General features: G+C 29.5%; 3 protein-coding genes across 3 annotated transcripts; 1 reads left to right on the top strand and 2 right to left on the bottom strand.

Moving 5' to 3' along the window:
* Positions 1 to 1,336: 1,336 nt before the first annotated feature.
* LOC145745207 (solute carrier organic anion transporter family member 1B1-like) lies at positions 1,337 to 6,487 on the top strand. Its single transcript, XM_082563212.1, has 13 exons — positions 1,337 to 1,405; positions 2,401 to 2,555; positions 2,890 to 3,039; positions 3,140 to 3,333; positions 3,540 to 3,638; positions 4,071 to 4,216; positions 4,395 to 4,480; positions 4,728 to 4,894; positions 5,053 to 5,251; positions 5,341 to 5,512; positions 5,658 to 5,839; positions 5,922 to 6,081; positions 6,239 to 6,487. The coding sequence occupies exons 1-13, from the start codon at positions 1,337 to 1,339 to the stop codon at positions 6,485 to 6,487; spliced, it is 2,028 nt and encodes a 675-aa protein (XP_082419338.1).
* Positions 6,488 to 6,910: 423 nt separating this feature from the next.
* On the bottom strand, positions 6,911 to 8,848 carry LOC145744558 (uncharacterized). The gene has a single exon (XM_082562433.1). The coding sequence runs from the start codon at positions 8,710 to 8,712 to the stop codon at positions 7,444 to 7,446; it is 1,269 nt and encodes a 422-aa protein (XP_082418559.1). The 5' UTR covers positions 8,713 to 8,848; the 3' UTR covers positions 6,911 to 7,443.
* On the bottom strand, positions 8,722 to 10,190 carry LOC145744559 (uncharacterized). Its single transcript, XM_082562434.1, has one exon. The coding sequence runs from the start codon at positions 10,177 to 10,179 to the stop codon at positions 9,133 to 9,135; it is 1,047 nt and encodes a 348-aa protein (XP_082418560.1). The 5' UTR covers positions 10,180 to 10,190; the 3' UTR covers positions 8,722 to 9,132.
* Positions 10,191 to 17,400: the final 7,210 nt, after the last annotated feature.

Here is a 17,400-nt window from a genome sequence, read left to right as displayed (position 1 = left end):
TAAAAATGTATACCAAGGAATTTACTGAAAGCATTACACTACACTAACTGCAAATATACATTAAAATTTTTTGGGGGATATGTAAACAAATTAAATCAAAGCTTCGAAAAGTTTTTTGATGTAATTTTCTTAAACTTAAGTAAACTTTTAAAACATGTATGTATTATATATTAATAACAAAATAGCTTTTAAAGTTTATTTTAAATTTTTTTTTATTAATTACTTTTACCTTAATTTTAATTTTTTTAAATTTGGCAGTTGCAAATACATCTATATGATACAATTGTATTTAAAATACGAAAAAAGGCATGTATAAAAGTTTCTAGTCTGCCAAGTTTATGTTCTTTTTATCTATTGTAAGATTTTATGTAGATGTAAAAAATAACATATAGGCTTGTATCTGCTTCTACAAAACAAATTAAAAGCAACTGTTTCCAGTTTGGCAACAAAAAAGGGGACCTCTTTATTTTTTAACCTAAATGTAATGTTTTCTTTTTTTACATTGTTTTCTTTTTCATCTTAAATTTTACAAAGCAATTTTTCCTGATTATGTACTTTTTAAAATACTTTATCTGCCCATAACTGACATAACAAATTGTTTTTTTTTTAAACCAAAAACACACATTTTTATTTCATTAAATATACCGATCAGCAATTAATATTTAAATGTTATATAACAAAAAATTTCAATTAGTCTTTTTTGTTTAATTAACCTGTATAACTGTGGAACTTAAAAGATAAATATTTGAAATACTTCCTAAACCAATATTTAAAGGGTTACTCTAATGTTTTAACAATATTGATAATATATCAATTTAAAGGTAGTACAAAGAAACTGTAAATCACAGCTTTAAATTAGTGGCTATATAATACAGACTATTTCTAAATTAGATAAACCATAAAGTTAAGAAAACTGTTTGTAATAGGAGAGTGCTAAAAGTGTTAGTTTAATTAGGTCATAGTAAAGATTTGCAAAACATGTTGTTTACATGTTTGATGGTGTTTACTATAAAACTGTTAATTTAAGTGCATTAATTTTTTTAAATGTCGTTGACAACAATATCTTTATTGTCTTAGCTAAAGAGAAAATGTTTTAGCTGAGTCAAAATTTTTTAATCAAATTTCGATTACATTTTCTTTGAGATAAGTTAATCATCAATAAATCAGGCATATATATTTGGACTCTGGTGCACACAGAGTGATTGTATATAAAACAGGCTACAGAAAACTTGAACAATTAAAGGTCAAATCAAAATATTTAAATTTTAAATTACTAGTCCAGAAAATATTTATTGCATATAGAATATTTTAAAGGTTTTAGAAATAAATGTAAGAAATGGGGTCCAGAACTTGCATAAATGCTCGTGGATTTGCTGCTTTTATGGGAGTTTTATTTTTTGCAGAGGTATGTTTAATAATTGTTATTTAATTATAATGAGGTTTTGTTATTTTCATGTTAATTTATTTGTTCAAAATATAAATTTGTAAATTATTTTTAAGTTCATCAGTTTGATAAAAACGTTTTTGTCTCCAATTTATTTTCTATGTTTTGAATTTTAATGTAACTTTTTATCATTAGAAGCTATATAACATATTTTATTTATTTTTTAATAAAAATACCAAAAATATTACAAATATGTCATATTCAAACTTAAAAAAATGATTTGATATATTTTATTGGTCGTAAGTTTTATGTAATGTTTGTCACCCTATTAAAAATCATTTTAAAGGTAGTTTAAATGATTTTAAACATAATTTACTATCGTCAAACAGTAGCCTCATAAATTTGAGGTTTACTCAATAATGATTAATGGTTTAAAACAATAACAGTCTTGTTAGCAGGTAAAAAAATTGTTTTTTCAAATTTATCAATGTCATTGTTTACTCCAACATTATAAATGTAATTAGTTTACTGCATTATCAAAAGTAAAGAAAAAGTAGTTTGTTTACTCCTATTTTTATATCTGGTTTCACACATGTAAATCAAGTTAGGGAACAAAAAACGTTTCAGTAAACATTTGTTTTAGATTACGTGACAGGTTTTACCATGTTTAAACATTTTTCTACATGTTACTTCTTTGTAAAGATTACAGAATACCTAAAGCTGCATTTTTCATGTTTACCACACTTAAAGTTGAATGAACTTCACTGCTAAGTTTGGTAAACAATATTATATAATTGAACTTGGTACATGTTTTTGTTATGTATTTAAGTGGTAACTAATTATTTACCTTTTTGTTTTGCCTCTTCAGTTTTTATTTGATAGAAAATAAATTATTTTAAAACAGCTATAAATAAATGATGGCAATACATCAATATCACATTTTTTTGCATTATTTTAAAAAACAATTTGTAGTTTTCTTTATGCATTCTATATACTTGGGTATATTTTCCATAAAGGTACTTGGAGGTACATTGTTACGCAGTGTACTTACAACAATAGAAAGAAGATTTGAATTATCAAGCACATTTCTTGCCTTGGTATCATCCAGTTATCAATTTGGGAACTTGTTGGTGATGGTATTTGTCAGTTATTATGGGAGTAGATTTAATAGGTAATTTTTTTTAATTTTGGATTTAAAATTTGATTTCGTTTTTAATATTGTTGCTTTTTACTTTACACTTTGCATTTTAACTTTATTGCTTTATTTTCCTGGTTTGCAAGTAAAATCGAAAAAGTGTTTGTGGTATAAACTTTGTTAAAAATACCATGCACTACTATATGTAATGCTGCATAATATATAAACATTATTTTGTTATACTGACATGCAAATTTATTACACTACAAGCAAAAAAAATAAATTTTTCTTCTTAAAAATGATTTTAAAAAATTTAAAATATATCTAAAAAATTATTCTTACATTTATTTAGAATCGGTTTTATATTTAGACCTCGGGTTATAGCGATAAGTTCTCTACTACTTGTGTTTGGTTATAGTTTGTCTGCCTTGCCTCATTTTATTGGAGAACGATATTCTTTTGAAGATATCTCAAAAAATGTTTCAGTGGAGGATGGTCAACAAAAAATAACATGTGATGTGTAAGCAATATTTAAATTAAACATAGTGTATTTATAATTTCATATTAGTTTTAAATTAAAACGAATTTGAAATTAAATTTGTCTTAAATCATTTTGATAGATTCCCAGATTATAGCACTTCTAGCAACATTAGCAAATGTGAAAAAGTTGGTGAAGTGCAAAGTTCATCAAATTTGTATTTTTTGATAATGTTTGGGATATTTATATGTGGTATAGGTGGATCTTCACTTCAACCACTTGGCTTTTCTTTTATAGATGATCATGCCACTGAGCACAATGCTGCATTTTACATAGGTAAAATTAGCAAAGAATTTTTTTTTCAAAAGGTTTTTGTTAAAAGGCTGAACTACGAAGATCTAAATCTGACTTACCTATTCAGAATTTCATAGAACAAAGTATTTCAAGTTTGGGTTATAAGTTACACAATTGCATCAATAAAAAAAATTTAATAAAATTTTGAACTTCTTAACAATAATTTTATTTAACATGTTTATTTTCAGGCATTGTAATGACAATTGGTTTGATTGGTCCAGCAATTGGATATGTGTTGGGTTCTGTGATTTTAAGAATTTGGGTGGATGTTGGTTGGGTTGATATCTGTAAGTTATATTTTGTTTAATATTGCAATGAAAAACACAGTTTAACTTGTACATAAGCTAAATAAAATTGTATATAAATGTTATTGCATTTTCGTTTAAAAAACTATGATTAACTATCAAATACTTTTTTTTTCTTTTTTTTTAAACAAATGATCAGATAAACATTTACTAAAAATGTGGCATGAATTTAAATTACTTTACTAAACTTGTATTACATGGTTGTGGCTATTTTACGTGATGATTTCAATACTTAACACACCAGGATGTTTTTTATATTGACTGTTTCACCTGCAACAGTTTTAGATAGGTACAGACATTAACACTTACAACAAGTATATGAACTTTTATAGGACAAATTAACATAATAAGTATGTTTATATGTATACATATTGGCATATACCAGTATTTACAAAACCTGTTAAATGTTTGCAGCAACAATAACAATTAAACCATCTAATCCTAATTGGGTTGGAGCATGGTGGATAGGTTTCTTGGTCACAGCATTTGGTATTCTTATTGCTAGCATACCATTTTGGTTTTTTCCTAGAACAATGGAAAAGGAGAAAATGACAGAGAAGGTGTTTACATTAATGTTTATTTTTTTGTTAGGTATACCGCCGTTACTATTACAATAATCAATTTAAATCAAATACTATTATTAAATTTATTATTATAATTATAAAAAATTAAATAAACATGCTAAAAATAAATTTGTATAAACCAAATTAATAAAAACACAAATTTTTCATTTTTTAGGAAGAAAAGGAATTGGCAGATAAAAAATCTAAAGGTGAAATAACAAGGAGAAATCATTTGACAAATGGACCAAAGACTGATATGGGGTACTATTAATTTAATTAAAAAAAAACACAATAAAATGCAATTTTTCTTTTTTTTTAAATCTTTTAAATAAAATTCTTATTTTATTTATTCAACTAAAATATATAAACAAAATTTAAAAAAGATTTAAATTTAGGTCAAAAATTTCATGTTTAAATCATCTAACATATATTAAATGAAAAAGAAAATTAAATCTTATAGACGCTCAATGTCATATTGATTGTTAATTTTAAATATGTTTATTAACAGTGGTATAGGTTCCGCATTTAAAAGACTCTTTACTAACAAACTATACGTTTTGGTTATTGTAAAATGGACTGCTGAAGCATTTCAGATAAGTGGCTGGGTTACATTCGCTGTCAAATATTTTCAAGTTGAATTTGGAAAATCGGCTTCCTCCAGCAGCTTCTTAATTGGTTTGTTCGTGTAAATGGTAAACTTAAAATATCTGTTTGATGTAGTAAACGAATTTCTGTTTTAAACCAACAACAGAGCTAAGAATATAACATACCGCAGAAAGCGTTTTTGAAAACTGTAAAATTGAGCTATAACGTACTTGTATTTCTTTTAATAGGAACGATTAATCTTCCTCTACTAATGGTGGGTACTTTAGTTGGAAGTTTTATTATTAAAAAATGGAAATTCGGTATTGTCAGCATGAGCAAAATGTCGATTTTTTCTGCTGTAGCAGTATTGTGTTGTAACTTTCCACTTCTGTTTATTGGCTGTGACACAATTGATACTGCAGGACTTACAGTGCCTTATCAAACAAGGTAAGTTAAGTAGGTGATGCTTCTAATATTATTTAATCCTAAATTGTTTATTTTATACTAAGTTAAGTCTTTTATTTACATTTTTGCAGCTATGAGAATGCTATTTTAATAACTCCAAATGTTACAAACATATGTAATGCTAATTGTAATTGCAAAGAAAACATATATACCCCTGTATGTGATCCTCATGGTGTAACTTATATCTCTCCTTGTCATGCTGGCTGCAATGGCTCAACATCAAATGAAAATGGAACCATTATTGTACGTTTTAGACTTTTTTTAATTTTAGCCTAATTTTGACTACCCATACCAGGTTAATGTAAAAGTTTACAATTTTTTTTTAAGTTTAACAATTTATTTATGTTACCATTTAAATTATGATAATACAACCAATTTTATCTTGCAGGAATTCACAGGATGCTCATGTGTTCAACTTTCTGATGATTTAAACGTTACACAAACAGTAAGAGTTGGCAGATGTGTTGTTAGCAAATGCGAGGACTCAGTTTGGAGTGTTTTGATTTTAAGTTGTCTTTCTGGCTTTTTTGGTGGCCTAAATGCCACTCCAATGTTTATGATGCTATTAAGGTAAAAAAGATTTTGCAACTGAAAACCAGGAGAAAATTAAGTAAAACATCTAATGTTGTTGGTTTTCTTTGTATTTTCTTAGAACCCTTGAACCCCAAGACAAATCTTTTGGAATTGGTATGGCTTATTCTACCTATCGCTTGTTAGGTTTTATACCTGGCCCCATAATATTTGGTCTAGCCATTGATAAAACTTGTCTTCATTGGACTCGAAAATCTTGCACAGCCAGATCCTTTTGCAGTGTAAGTAATGGGTTAAAATGTAACAGTTAAACTTTTAGTACAATTTAAATACTTCAACCTCTGTATGTCAGATCCACTGAAACATTGTTAAATATAACAGTTATAAAAAAAATTTATGGTTTTGCTGATTAAAATTCCAAAACAAAATTCTTGTCAGGTTTACGACAATGCTTCATACCGGAGAAATTTTTTTGGCATACTGGTTTGTGCCAAAATGATAGCAATCACTTGTGCTTGTTTGTACTATCGATTGGCTGTTAAAAAAGAAAAGAAAAACAAAGCAATTCTTGAAAGTGACACTAAAAGTAGCAGCGAAAATCAAACTTTAATGCCTGCTGAAAAAATTGATCTGGATAAAACCATTGCAACCGAATTTAATCTTCCAGAAAAGGAAACAATCTGTTAAAATCAAGGTTATCTTTGTTAAAGAGTTATTTTTATACTAAGATTATAATGTAGTTTTGCAGATATTTAAAAAAATAGTATAAGAGTATGTTAGGTTAATATTGCCTGATAAATATTCAATCCAACCCTATTTTGGAATAGAAGTGCCTTGCCTGTGCTCTCATTAATTATGTAACTTTTCAAAATAGTATATATTTTTGGGGCATTATAAATGTGTTTTAGTTTTTGATTGTATTTATAATTGCCAATTAATTAATGTAAATGCAAATTTGTTTGCATTTTGGAATGCAAACCATTTAAAATTTATTTAAAAAAGTAAAGATTTTTGTTTATTTTATTAACCGTTTTTGAAATAATTTGTTAATTCTGCCGCTTGACTAAATCATATATACATTTATTGACAATACAAGTCAACTATTATACTTTCGAAAAATCAAATATTGAACTTTTTAGAAATTTTATTTGCAACCTTTGGGCACTTTAATTATAAAAAATAATTATGGAACTTTAAAAAAACAGCAAGTAACTAAGTACCGGTAATGGACAGCACCTTACAATTAAAAAACTTAAATTAGTAAAGGCCTACCAACAAGCTAATAACAACTAAAACTAAAGCATTTATAACATTCTTAAAACTTAGGCGTTGCAGCAAAATTACTAAGTTTAAAATAAAACAAAATCTAGAAAAATACTACAATAATAATCATGCACTAAGGAATTTAAAAATTAGGATCAAATAAATGTTATTAAGCAGTATACAAATAAGCAGTTACTTCTTTTGACAATAAATTATGTGTTGTTTTACAATATTTGTATTTTGTTTTATAAACATGCTTTTATTGTAATTTAATGCAGTTTAAATTCTAACATATCACACTGCACAAAAATGTTTTCACTTATACATATATAGTGTTTCCTCCATCCTTTTGTTCTTTTGACACATCGTCTTGTTTCTTCTTAGACTTGGGTCTCTTTATTTTTCTTTTTCTTAGGACTTTTTTCAGAGTCGATGCCTTTGTCTCCAGATTTTACTTTTGTTTCTTCAGTTTCACCCAAAATGCTTTTATTTTCAGTATTTTCGGCTACATTAACATTTCTGCCAATATTTTGATTTTTGACATCGCTTTCATCTTTGTTTTCAGGTTTATCACTTAGGTTAGAAACTTTACTTTTTTTAACTTTATCTGTTGATCTTTCCTTTTTGCATGAGTTTTTTTGGTCATCAGAAATTTCTTCTATTGACTTGTTCATTTTTAATTTCTCTGTATCATTGCCCAATCCAATATTTTTGCCAGAAATTTCTCCCTTTTCACCTTCCAAATTTAAATTTTCTTTTTTGCTTGACTTTTTTTGGTTATCAGAAATTTCTTTGTTTGACTTTCTTCTTTCCGATTTCTCAGTATTATTGGCTGGGCCAAAATTTTTGCCAGGAATTTCCCTCTTTTCAGCTTCCACATTTGGATTTTCTTTTTTGCTTGATTTTTTTTGATCTTTAGAAACTCTGGTTTCATCTTTTGACTTCATTTTAGGATCAACACTTGAACTATTACTTTTGGTGCAGACATCCTTTTTTTCAAGTTCTACATTGGGTTTCCCTTTTTTGCTCGACTTTTTTCGGTCATCTGAAACTAAAGTTTCATCCATGCTTAAACTTTTATCTGTCTTATCTTGTGATGAATTAGATTTTTTTTGTATAGGGAAGTAGCGAGGCCAATTCTCACTATATTTTTTTCGATCTATGTCCATAAAAAGGCAAAAAATAATTTCGTCCAAGGATTCATGGTAATCATCCAGCCATTCGCGAACAGTATGCAAAACAACTTTGGCTGCACTTTCATTTGGGTAACCGTAAATTCCGGTCGAAATACATGGGAAGGCTATAGTGCGCAACTTATGCTTGCGCATAAGCTCAAGACTGTTAAAATAACAGTTATGTAATTTTTCTGGATTTTCCCCAATAGGCCCAACAGTGTGAATTACATACTTAGCACGCAATTTGTATCCTTTTGTAATCTTTGCTTCACCAGTCGGACAACCTCTTAAATGTTTACATTCTTCCAGTAATTTGGGGCCAGCTGCACGATGTATAGCTCCATCTACTCCTCCTCCACCTAAAAGAGATTCATTAGCAGCATTTACAATGGCATCAACTTCCAATTTTGTGATGTCAGCCAATTTCCACTTCACTTTCTTATTCAGGGCTTCATTACATATAAATTTTGACATTTTTAAATCTGTATAAAAAAGAACAACCTTATTAAGAATTTTTTAACTTAGTTTTTATTTGGGTCAGATTTTAGATAACTAATTCCGATAAACGAACCACTTGAAATGCCCAACTGCATTAATTTTCTCTTTTTTCACTTTTTTTAAACTGTTTTTTTTTTAACTTTACTTATGTTTAGTTTAAATATAATATTTAAAGGGTTTGATATTTTGAAAGTACTGTGTAGATACTCATTCGACAAGAGTACGATAAATTATGGTTAGAAATAAAAAAAAATTAATCAATAACTGACACATTGTTATAAAAAAAATAGCAATATTCAAGTTGAAGGTAAGTAAATAGTACAAAACACAAAACTCAAACAAACACTCGAAGTAATATAACACTAGGTTAATTAAATAAGCTTTAACCAAAACAACTTATTTCTTTAAACAATCCTTGAGATGTAAATTAAGTTGGTAGCGACGCAAAAACTGAAGTTTGCAGCGCTTGCACTTGTAGTTTAATTCACCAGTATGTGATGTCATGTGTCTTTTTAGGGAGTAGGTTTTTTTAAAAGATTTACCACATTCTTTACACTTAAATGGCCTCTGGTCCGAATGAGTGACAACATGTTGTTTCAATTTTGAAATGTGGAAAAAAGATTTTTTGCAAATGGAGCATTCGTATAACTTTTGATTCACATGATTATGACTGATGTGTTTTTTTAACATGGAATCACTTTTGAATAATTTACTGCACATGTAACATTCAAATTTCTTCACCACTTTATTGTTTTTAAAACCATTTGCGTTGCTATTTGAGTTAGGCGAAGAGTGCAAGTTTTTGATATGAGCCTTAAGGCTATAAATGTTTGACAATTTTTTGTTGCATAGACTGCACTCATACATTTTGTCCCCAGATGATAAATGCTTTTCCATATGAGTATCCAGGTTTATCTTTTGCACAAATCCTTTATTGCAGATATCACATGACAATGGTTTAATAATATCATGAGTAAATTCGTGATTTTTTAAATTTCCGATTTGTGTAAATCCTTTATTACAAACTTTACATTTAAACGGTTTGTCGCCAGTATGGGTCCGCATATGAACTATAAGGTTGGATTTTTGCGTGTATGCTTTAGTACAGAGGGTACATGAAAATGGTCTATTATTATCATGCATTTTCTTGTGTCTATTCATATTTGCAATTTGTGCAAATTCCTTAAAACAAATCTCACATTTATAAGGTTTGATGCCTTCGTGGTTTAAAGAATGTTTGTTTAAATTTGCTTTGCTTTTAAAATGTTTAAAACACAGCGGGCACTGGTGTTGTTCGGTAGTAGCTGTTGCAGGTATAATTGTCAAGTTGGTTATATTAACTGGTTGGGAATTTATTCGATTAAATTTTAACTCTAGACCTGATATTTCTACATTGTAGCTTACGCTAGATTCTTGATAAATATCTTCAAAGTTACTTTCCATGACAACAAACAAACACCACCACCTTTCTGTCAGAGAGCTGGCAGAGAGTAGCAGAGAATTTTGCTTGGGCGGATAATTATAAAAATAGTGATTCCAAATATTTTATAATCGTACAATACAAAAAATAACGGGGTAAAATAGCCCCTTTAAAGGGAACAAATTCAAATCAAACCTTATATAGAATAAGTTGGCAAGGATCTTAACACTTTAAAATTAAAATAAAATTAAACAAAACATTGAAAAATTGTTAAAAGCAGGAGTAAACTTTTGTACTGAACTAAAATACGTATTATTACTGACGTTACAAATCGGGGGTTTTGACAACTTACCTATCATGTCGCTCCAATTTATTTTTAATATTTTGTAAAGAACAACGTACCCAACCACGACATATCTTCAAAAAAGTGAACAAAATATTAGAAAGTGGTTAAATGCAGGTGTAAACTTTGTATTTTCGTTATATACGCTATATAAGTGACGTCACAAATCGGGGGTTTTGACAACTTACCTATCATGTCGCTCCAATTTATTTTTGATATTTTGTGGAGGACAACGTACCCAACCACGACATATCTTCAAAAAAGTGAACAAAATATTAGAAAGTGGTCAAGTAAACTTTGTATTTTCGTAATATACGCTATATAAGTGACGTCACAAATCGGGGGTTTTGACAACTTACCTATCATGTCGCTCCAATTTATTTTTGATATTTTGTGGAGGACAACGTACCCAACCACGACATATCTTCAAAAAAGTAAACAAAATATTAGAAAGTGGTCAAATGCAGGTGTAAACTTTGTATTTTCGTAATATACGCTATATAAGTGACGCCACAAATTGGGGGTTTTGACAACTTACCTATCATGTCGCTCCAATTTATTTTTGATATTTTGTAAAGAACAACGTACCCAACCACGACATATCTTCAAAAAAGTGAACAAAATATTAGAAAGTGGTCAAATGCAGGTGTAAACTTTGCATTTTCGTAATATACGCTATATAAGTGACGTCACAAATCGGGGGTTTTGACAACTTACCTAGCATGTCGCTCTAATTCTTTTTTTATATTTGGTGGAGGACAACGTACCCAACCAGGACATATCTTAAAAAAAGTGAACAAAATATTAGAAAGTGGTCAAATACAGGTGTAAACTTTGTATTTTTCTAATATACGCTATATAAGTGACGTCACAAATTGGGGGTTTTGACAACTTACCTATCATGTCGCTCCAATTTATTTTTGATATTTTGTGGAGGACAACGTACCCAACTACGACATATCTTTAAAAAAGTGAACAAAATATTAGAAAGTGGTCAAATGCAGGTGTAAACTTTGTATTTTCGTAATATACGCTATATAAGTGACGTCACAAATCGGGGGTTTTGACAACTTACCTAGCATGTCGCTCCAATTCTTTTTTTATATTTGGTAAAGGACAACGTACCCAACCACGACATATTTTTAAAAAAGTGAACAAAATATTAGAAAGTGGTCAAATACAGGTGTAAACTTTGTATTTTCGTAATATACGCTATATAAATGACGTCACAAATTGGGGGTTTTGACAACTTACCTATCATGTCGCTCCAATTTATTTTTGATATTTTGTGGAGGACAACGTACCCAACTACGACATATCTTTAAAAAAGTAAACAAAATATTAGAAAGTGGTCAAATACAGGTGTAAACTTTGTATTTTCGTAATATACGCTATATAAGTGACGTCACAAATCGGGGGTTTTGACAACTTACCTAGCATGTCGCTCCAATTCTTTTTTTATATTTGGTGAAGGACAACGTACCCAACCACGACATATTTTTAAAAAAGTGAACAAAATATTAGAAAGTGGTCAAATACAGGTGTAAACTTTGTATTTTCGTAATATACGCTATATAAGTGACGTCACAAATTGGGGTTTTGACAACTTACCTATCATGTTGCTCCAATTTATTTTTGATATTTTGTGGAGGACAACGTACCCAACTACGACATATTTTTAAAAAAGTGAACAAAATATTAGAAAGTGGTCAAATGCAGGTGTAAACTTTGTATTTTCGTAATATACGCTATATAAGTGACGTCACAAATCGGGGGTTTTGACAACTTACCTAGCATGTCGCTCTAATTCTTTTTTTATATTTGGTGGAGGACAACGTACCCAACCACGACATATCTTTAAAAAAGTGAACAAAATATTAGAAAGTGGTAAAATACAGGTGTAAACTTTGTATTTTTGTAATATACGCTATATAAGTGACGTCAGAAATTGGGGGTTTTGACAACTTACCTATCATGTCGCTCCAATTTATTTTTGATATTTTGTGGAGGACAACGTACCCAACTACAACATATCTTCAAAAAAGTGAACAAAATATTAAAAAGTGGTCAAATACAGGTGTAAACTTTGTATTTTCGTAATATACGCTATATAAGTGACGTCACAAATTGGGGGTTTTGACAACTTACCTATCACGTCGCTCCAATTTATTTTTGATATTTTGTGGAGGACAACGTACCCAACTACGACATATCTTTAAAAAAGTGAACAAAATATTAGAAAGTGGTCAAATGCAGGTGTAAACTTTGTATTTTCGTAATATACGCTATGTAAGTGACGTCACAAATCGGGGGTTTTGACAACTTACCTAGCATGTCGCTCCAATTCTTTTTTTATATTTGGTGAAGGACAACGTACTCAACCACGACATATTTTTAAAAAAGTGAACAAAATATTAGAAAGTGGTCAAGAACAGGTGTAAACTTTGTATTTTCGTAATATACGCTATATAAGTGACGTCACAAATTGGGGGTTTTGACAACTTACCTATCATGTCGCTCCAATTTATTTTTGATATTTTGTGGAGGACAACGTACCCAACCACGACATATCTTCAAAAAAGTGAACAAAATATTAGAAAGTGGTCAAATGCAGGTGTAAACTTTGTATTTTCGTAATATACGCTGTATAAGTGACGTCACAAATTGGGGGTTTTGACAACTTACCTATCATGTCGCTCCAATTTATTTTTGATATTTTGTAAAAAACAACGTACCCAACCACGACATATCTTCAAAAAAGTGAACAAAATATTAGAAAGTGGTCAAATACAGGTGTAAACTTTGTATTTTTGTAATATACGCTATATAAGTGACGTCAGAAATTGGGGGTTTTGACAACTTACCTAGCATGTCGCTCTAATTCTTTTTTTATATTTGGTGGAGGACAACGTACCCAACCACGACATATCTTTAAAAAAGTGAACAAAATATTAGAAAGTGGTAAAATACAGGTGTAAACTTTGTATTTTTGTAATATACGCTATATAAGTGACGTCAGAAATTGGGGGTTTTGACAACTTACCTATCATGTCGCTCCAATTTATTTTTGATATTTTGTGGAGGACAACGTACCCAACTACAACATATTTTCAAAAAAGTGAACAAAATATTAGAAAGTGGTCAAATACAGGTGTAAACTTTGTATTTTCGTAACATACGCTATATAAGTGACGTCACAAATCGGGGGTTTTGACAACTTACCTAGCATGTCGCTCCAATTCTTTTTTTATATTTTGTGGAGGACAACGTACCCAACCACAACATATCTTCAAAAAAGTGAACAAAATATTAGAAAGTGGTCAAATACAGGTGTAAACTTTGTATTTTTGTAATATACGCTATATAAGTGACGTCACAAATCGGGCGTTTTGACAACTTACCTGTCATGTCGCTCCAATTTATTTTTGATATTTTGTAAAAAACAACGCACTTAATTACGACATATTTTCAAAAAAGTGAACAAAATATCAGAAAGTGGTTAAATACAGGTGTAAACTTTGTATTTTCGTAATATACGCTATATAAGTGACGTCACAATTCGGGGGTTTTGACAACTTACCTATCATGTCGCTCCAATATATTTTTGATATTTTGTTAAGAACAACGCACTTAATTACGACATATCTTCAAAAAAATGAACAAAATATTAGAAAGTGGTCAAATACAGGTGTAAACTTTGTATTTTCGTAATATACGCTATATAAGTGACGTCACAAATTAGGGGTTTTGACAACTTTCCTATCATGTCGCTCCAATTTTGATAATCACACTTGTTAAAAGTGTGCTGGACTGTTCTTTACAATCGGTTTTAACCAACAACCTTACGCTAAGTATAATTAAATAAACATATCTTTATTGTAAACGTAGCTCCGGTTTGGACCATTTCGTAAAGCAATATCTTAAAGAAATTATTGAAACCGAAAACAGTTTTCAAGCGAATGCATTAATTTAAAAATGAGTAGGAAATTTATTAAGGAAGATAAAACATAAGCAAAAACACAACCTTTAAAGCAAAAAAAAAAGGCGCCATTTAAAATGACGTCGTTGGTGGTTTCTTCATTTAAAAAGCAAAAACGCAGAAACAAGGGATTTTACACAAATCAGCGAAAAGGCTTAAATTTGAAAATACGTCATCAAATTCACCGCCTTTACCATTGGTAGATTAACAAAATTTATTACAAAAACACTCCATAAACTAATTAAAAATTAAAACAATTGATATGATAAATTCTGACATTTGGAATATTACGAATCTAATTGGTCTATACGAAAGTTACCAATTTTTGTGATATCGCTTTTAAAAATATTGATAACCATAGTATACGTTGGCTTGACTTGGCAACAATATTTCGTTATCACTCCAATGATATGCATAATAAAATAATGCAATATTACATTAATTACAACATATGTTGTTGGTTTTCAAAATACGTCGTCGATGCCTATTTAACTTCTTTAGTGCATGTGGTTAATTTTTCTTAAAATAATTTTTTTTTTGTATTTTGGAATGTGACTGTACCTTAACTATTTTAAATAGAATTAAATTAATCAAACACCCTTTAAAAATTGGGAAAATTATATTAGGATGACACTTTACAAAATTACAATTTAGGGTGACACTTTACAAAATTAGAAATTTTTTTCCAAAATTGTGGAATAAACATTTTATGTTAATATATTTTGGAATGTCGTTGTTGGGTACGTTGTCCTCCACAAAATATTAAAAATAAATTGGAGCGACATGATAGTTAAGTTGTCAAAACCCCCGATTTGTGACGTCACTTATATAGCGTATATTACGAAAATACAAAGTTTACAACTGCATTTGACAACTTTCTAATATTTTGTTCACTTTTTTAAAGATATGTCGTAGTTGGGTACGTTGTCCTCCACAAAATATCAAAAATAAATTGGAGCGACATGATAGGTAAGTTGTCAAAACCCCCAATTTGTGACGTCACTTATATAGCGTATATTACGAAAATACAAAGTTTACACCTGTATTTGACCACTTTTTAATATTTTGTTCACTTTTTTGAAAATATGTTGTAGTTAGGTACGTTGTCCTCCACAAAATATCAAAAATAAATTGGAGCGACATGATAGGTAAGTTGTCAAAACCCCCAATTTCTGACGTCACTTATATAGCGTATATTACAAAAATACAAAGTTTACACCTGTATTTTACCACTTTCTAATATTTTGTTCACTTTTTTAAAGATATGTCGTGGTTGGGTACGTTGTCCTCCACCAAATATAAAAAAAGAATTAGAGCGACATGCTAGGTAAGTTGTCAAAACCCCCGATTTGTGACGTCACTTATATAGCGTATATTACGAAAATACAAAGTTTACACCTGCATTTTACCACTTTCTAATATTTTGTTCACTTTTTTAAAGATATGTCGTAGTTGGGTACGTTGTCCTCCACAAAACATCAAAAATAAATTGGAGCGACATGATAGGTAAGTTGTCAAAACCCCAATTTGTGACGTCACTTATATAGCGTATATTACGAAAATACAAAGTTTACACCTGTATTTGACCACTTTGTAATATTTTGTTCACTTTTTTAAAAATATGTCGTAGTTGGGTACGTTGTCCTTCACCAAATATAAAAAAAGAATTGGAGCGACATGATAGGTAAGTTGTCAAAACCCCCGATTTGTGACGTCACTTATATAGCGTATATTACGAAAATACAAAGTTTACACCTGCATTTGACCACTTTCTAATATTTTGTTCACTTTTTTAAAGATATGTCGTAGTTGGGTACGTTGTCCTCCACAAAATATCAAAAATAAATTGGAGCGACATGATAGGTAAGTTGTCAAAACCCCCAATCTGTGACGTCACTTATATAGCGTATATTACAAAAATACAAAGTTTACACCTGTATTTGACCACTTTCTAATATTTTGTTCACTTTTTTAAAAATATGTCGTGGTTGGGTACGTTGTCCTTCACCAAATATAAAAAAATAAATTGGAGCGACATGATAGGTAAGTTGTCAAAACCCTCAATTTCTGACGTCACTTATATAGCGTATATTACAAAAATACAAAGTTTACACCTGTATTTTACCACTTTCTAATATTTTGTTTACTTTTTTAAAAATATGTCGTGGTTGGGTACGTTGTCCTCCACCAAATATAAAAAAAGAATTAGAGCGACATGCTAGGTAAGTTGTTAAAACCCCCGATTTGTGACGTCACTTATATAGCGTATATTACGAAAATACAAAGTTTACACCTGCATTTGACCACTTTCTAATATTTTGTTCACTTTTTTGAAGATATGTCGTAGTTGGGTACGTTGTCTTCCACAAAATATCAAAAATAAATTGGAGCGACATGATAGGTAAGTTGTCAAAACCCCCAATTTGTGACGTCACTTATATAGCGTATATTACGAAAATACAAAGTTTACACTTGTATTTGACCACTTTCTAATATTTTGTTCACTTTTTTAAAGATATGTCGTAGTTGGGTACGTTGTCCTCCACAAAATATCAAAAATAAATTGGAGCGACATGATAGGTAAGTTGTCAAAACCCCTAATTTGTGACGTCACTTATATAGCGTATATTACGAAAATACAAAGTTTACACCTGTATTTGACCACTTTTTAATATTTTGTTCACTTTTTTAAAGATATGTCGTAATTAAGTGCGTTGTTCTTTACAAAATATCAAAAATAAATTGGAGCGACATGCTAGGTAAGTTGTCAAAACCCCCGATTTGTGACGTCACTTATATAGCGTATATTACGAAAATACAAAGTTTACACCTGTATTTAACCACTTTCTAATATTTTGTTCACTTTTTTGAAAATATGTCGTATAATTAAGTGCGTTGTTCTTTACAAAATATCAAAAATAA

This window comes from Corella eumyota, chromosome 3 (assembly GCF_963082875.1).
Source record: "Corella eumyota chromosome 3, kaCorEumy4.1, whole genome shotgun sequence".
Lineage (NCBI taxonomy): Eukaryota > Metazoa > Chordata > Ascidiacea > Phlebobranchia > Corellidae > Corella > Corella eumyota.
The sequence above is the reverse complement of the archived record's forward strand: the minus strand, read 5'-3'. Positions and strand labels throughout refer to the sequence as shown.

Excerpts from the sequence above, each read along its gene's own strand:
- LOC145745207 (XM_082563212.1), top strand. The coding sequence starts at position 1,337 with ATGGGGTCCAGAACTTGCATAAATGCTCGTGGATTTGCTGCTTTTATG. Across the intron at positions 4,217-4,394 it reads AGGAGAAAATGACAGAGAAG|GAAGAAAAGGAATTGGCAGA; the intron begins GTGTTTACATTA and ends TTCATTTTTTAG. Across the intron at positions 6,082-6,238 it reads CAGCCAGATCCTTTTGCAGT|GTTTACGACAATGCTTCATA; the intron begins GTAAGTAATGGG and ends AATTCTTGTCAG.
- LOC145744558 (XM_082562433.1), bottom strand. The coding sequence starts at position 8,712 with ATGTCAAAATTTATATGTAATGAAGCCCTGAATAAGAAAGTGAAGTGG.
- LOC145744559 (XM_082562434.1), bottom strand. The coding sequence starts at position 10,179 with ATGGAAAGTAACTTTGAAGATATTTATCAAGAATCTAGCGTAAGCTAC.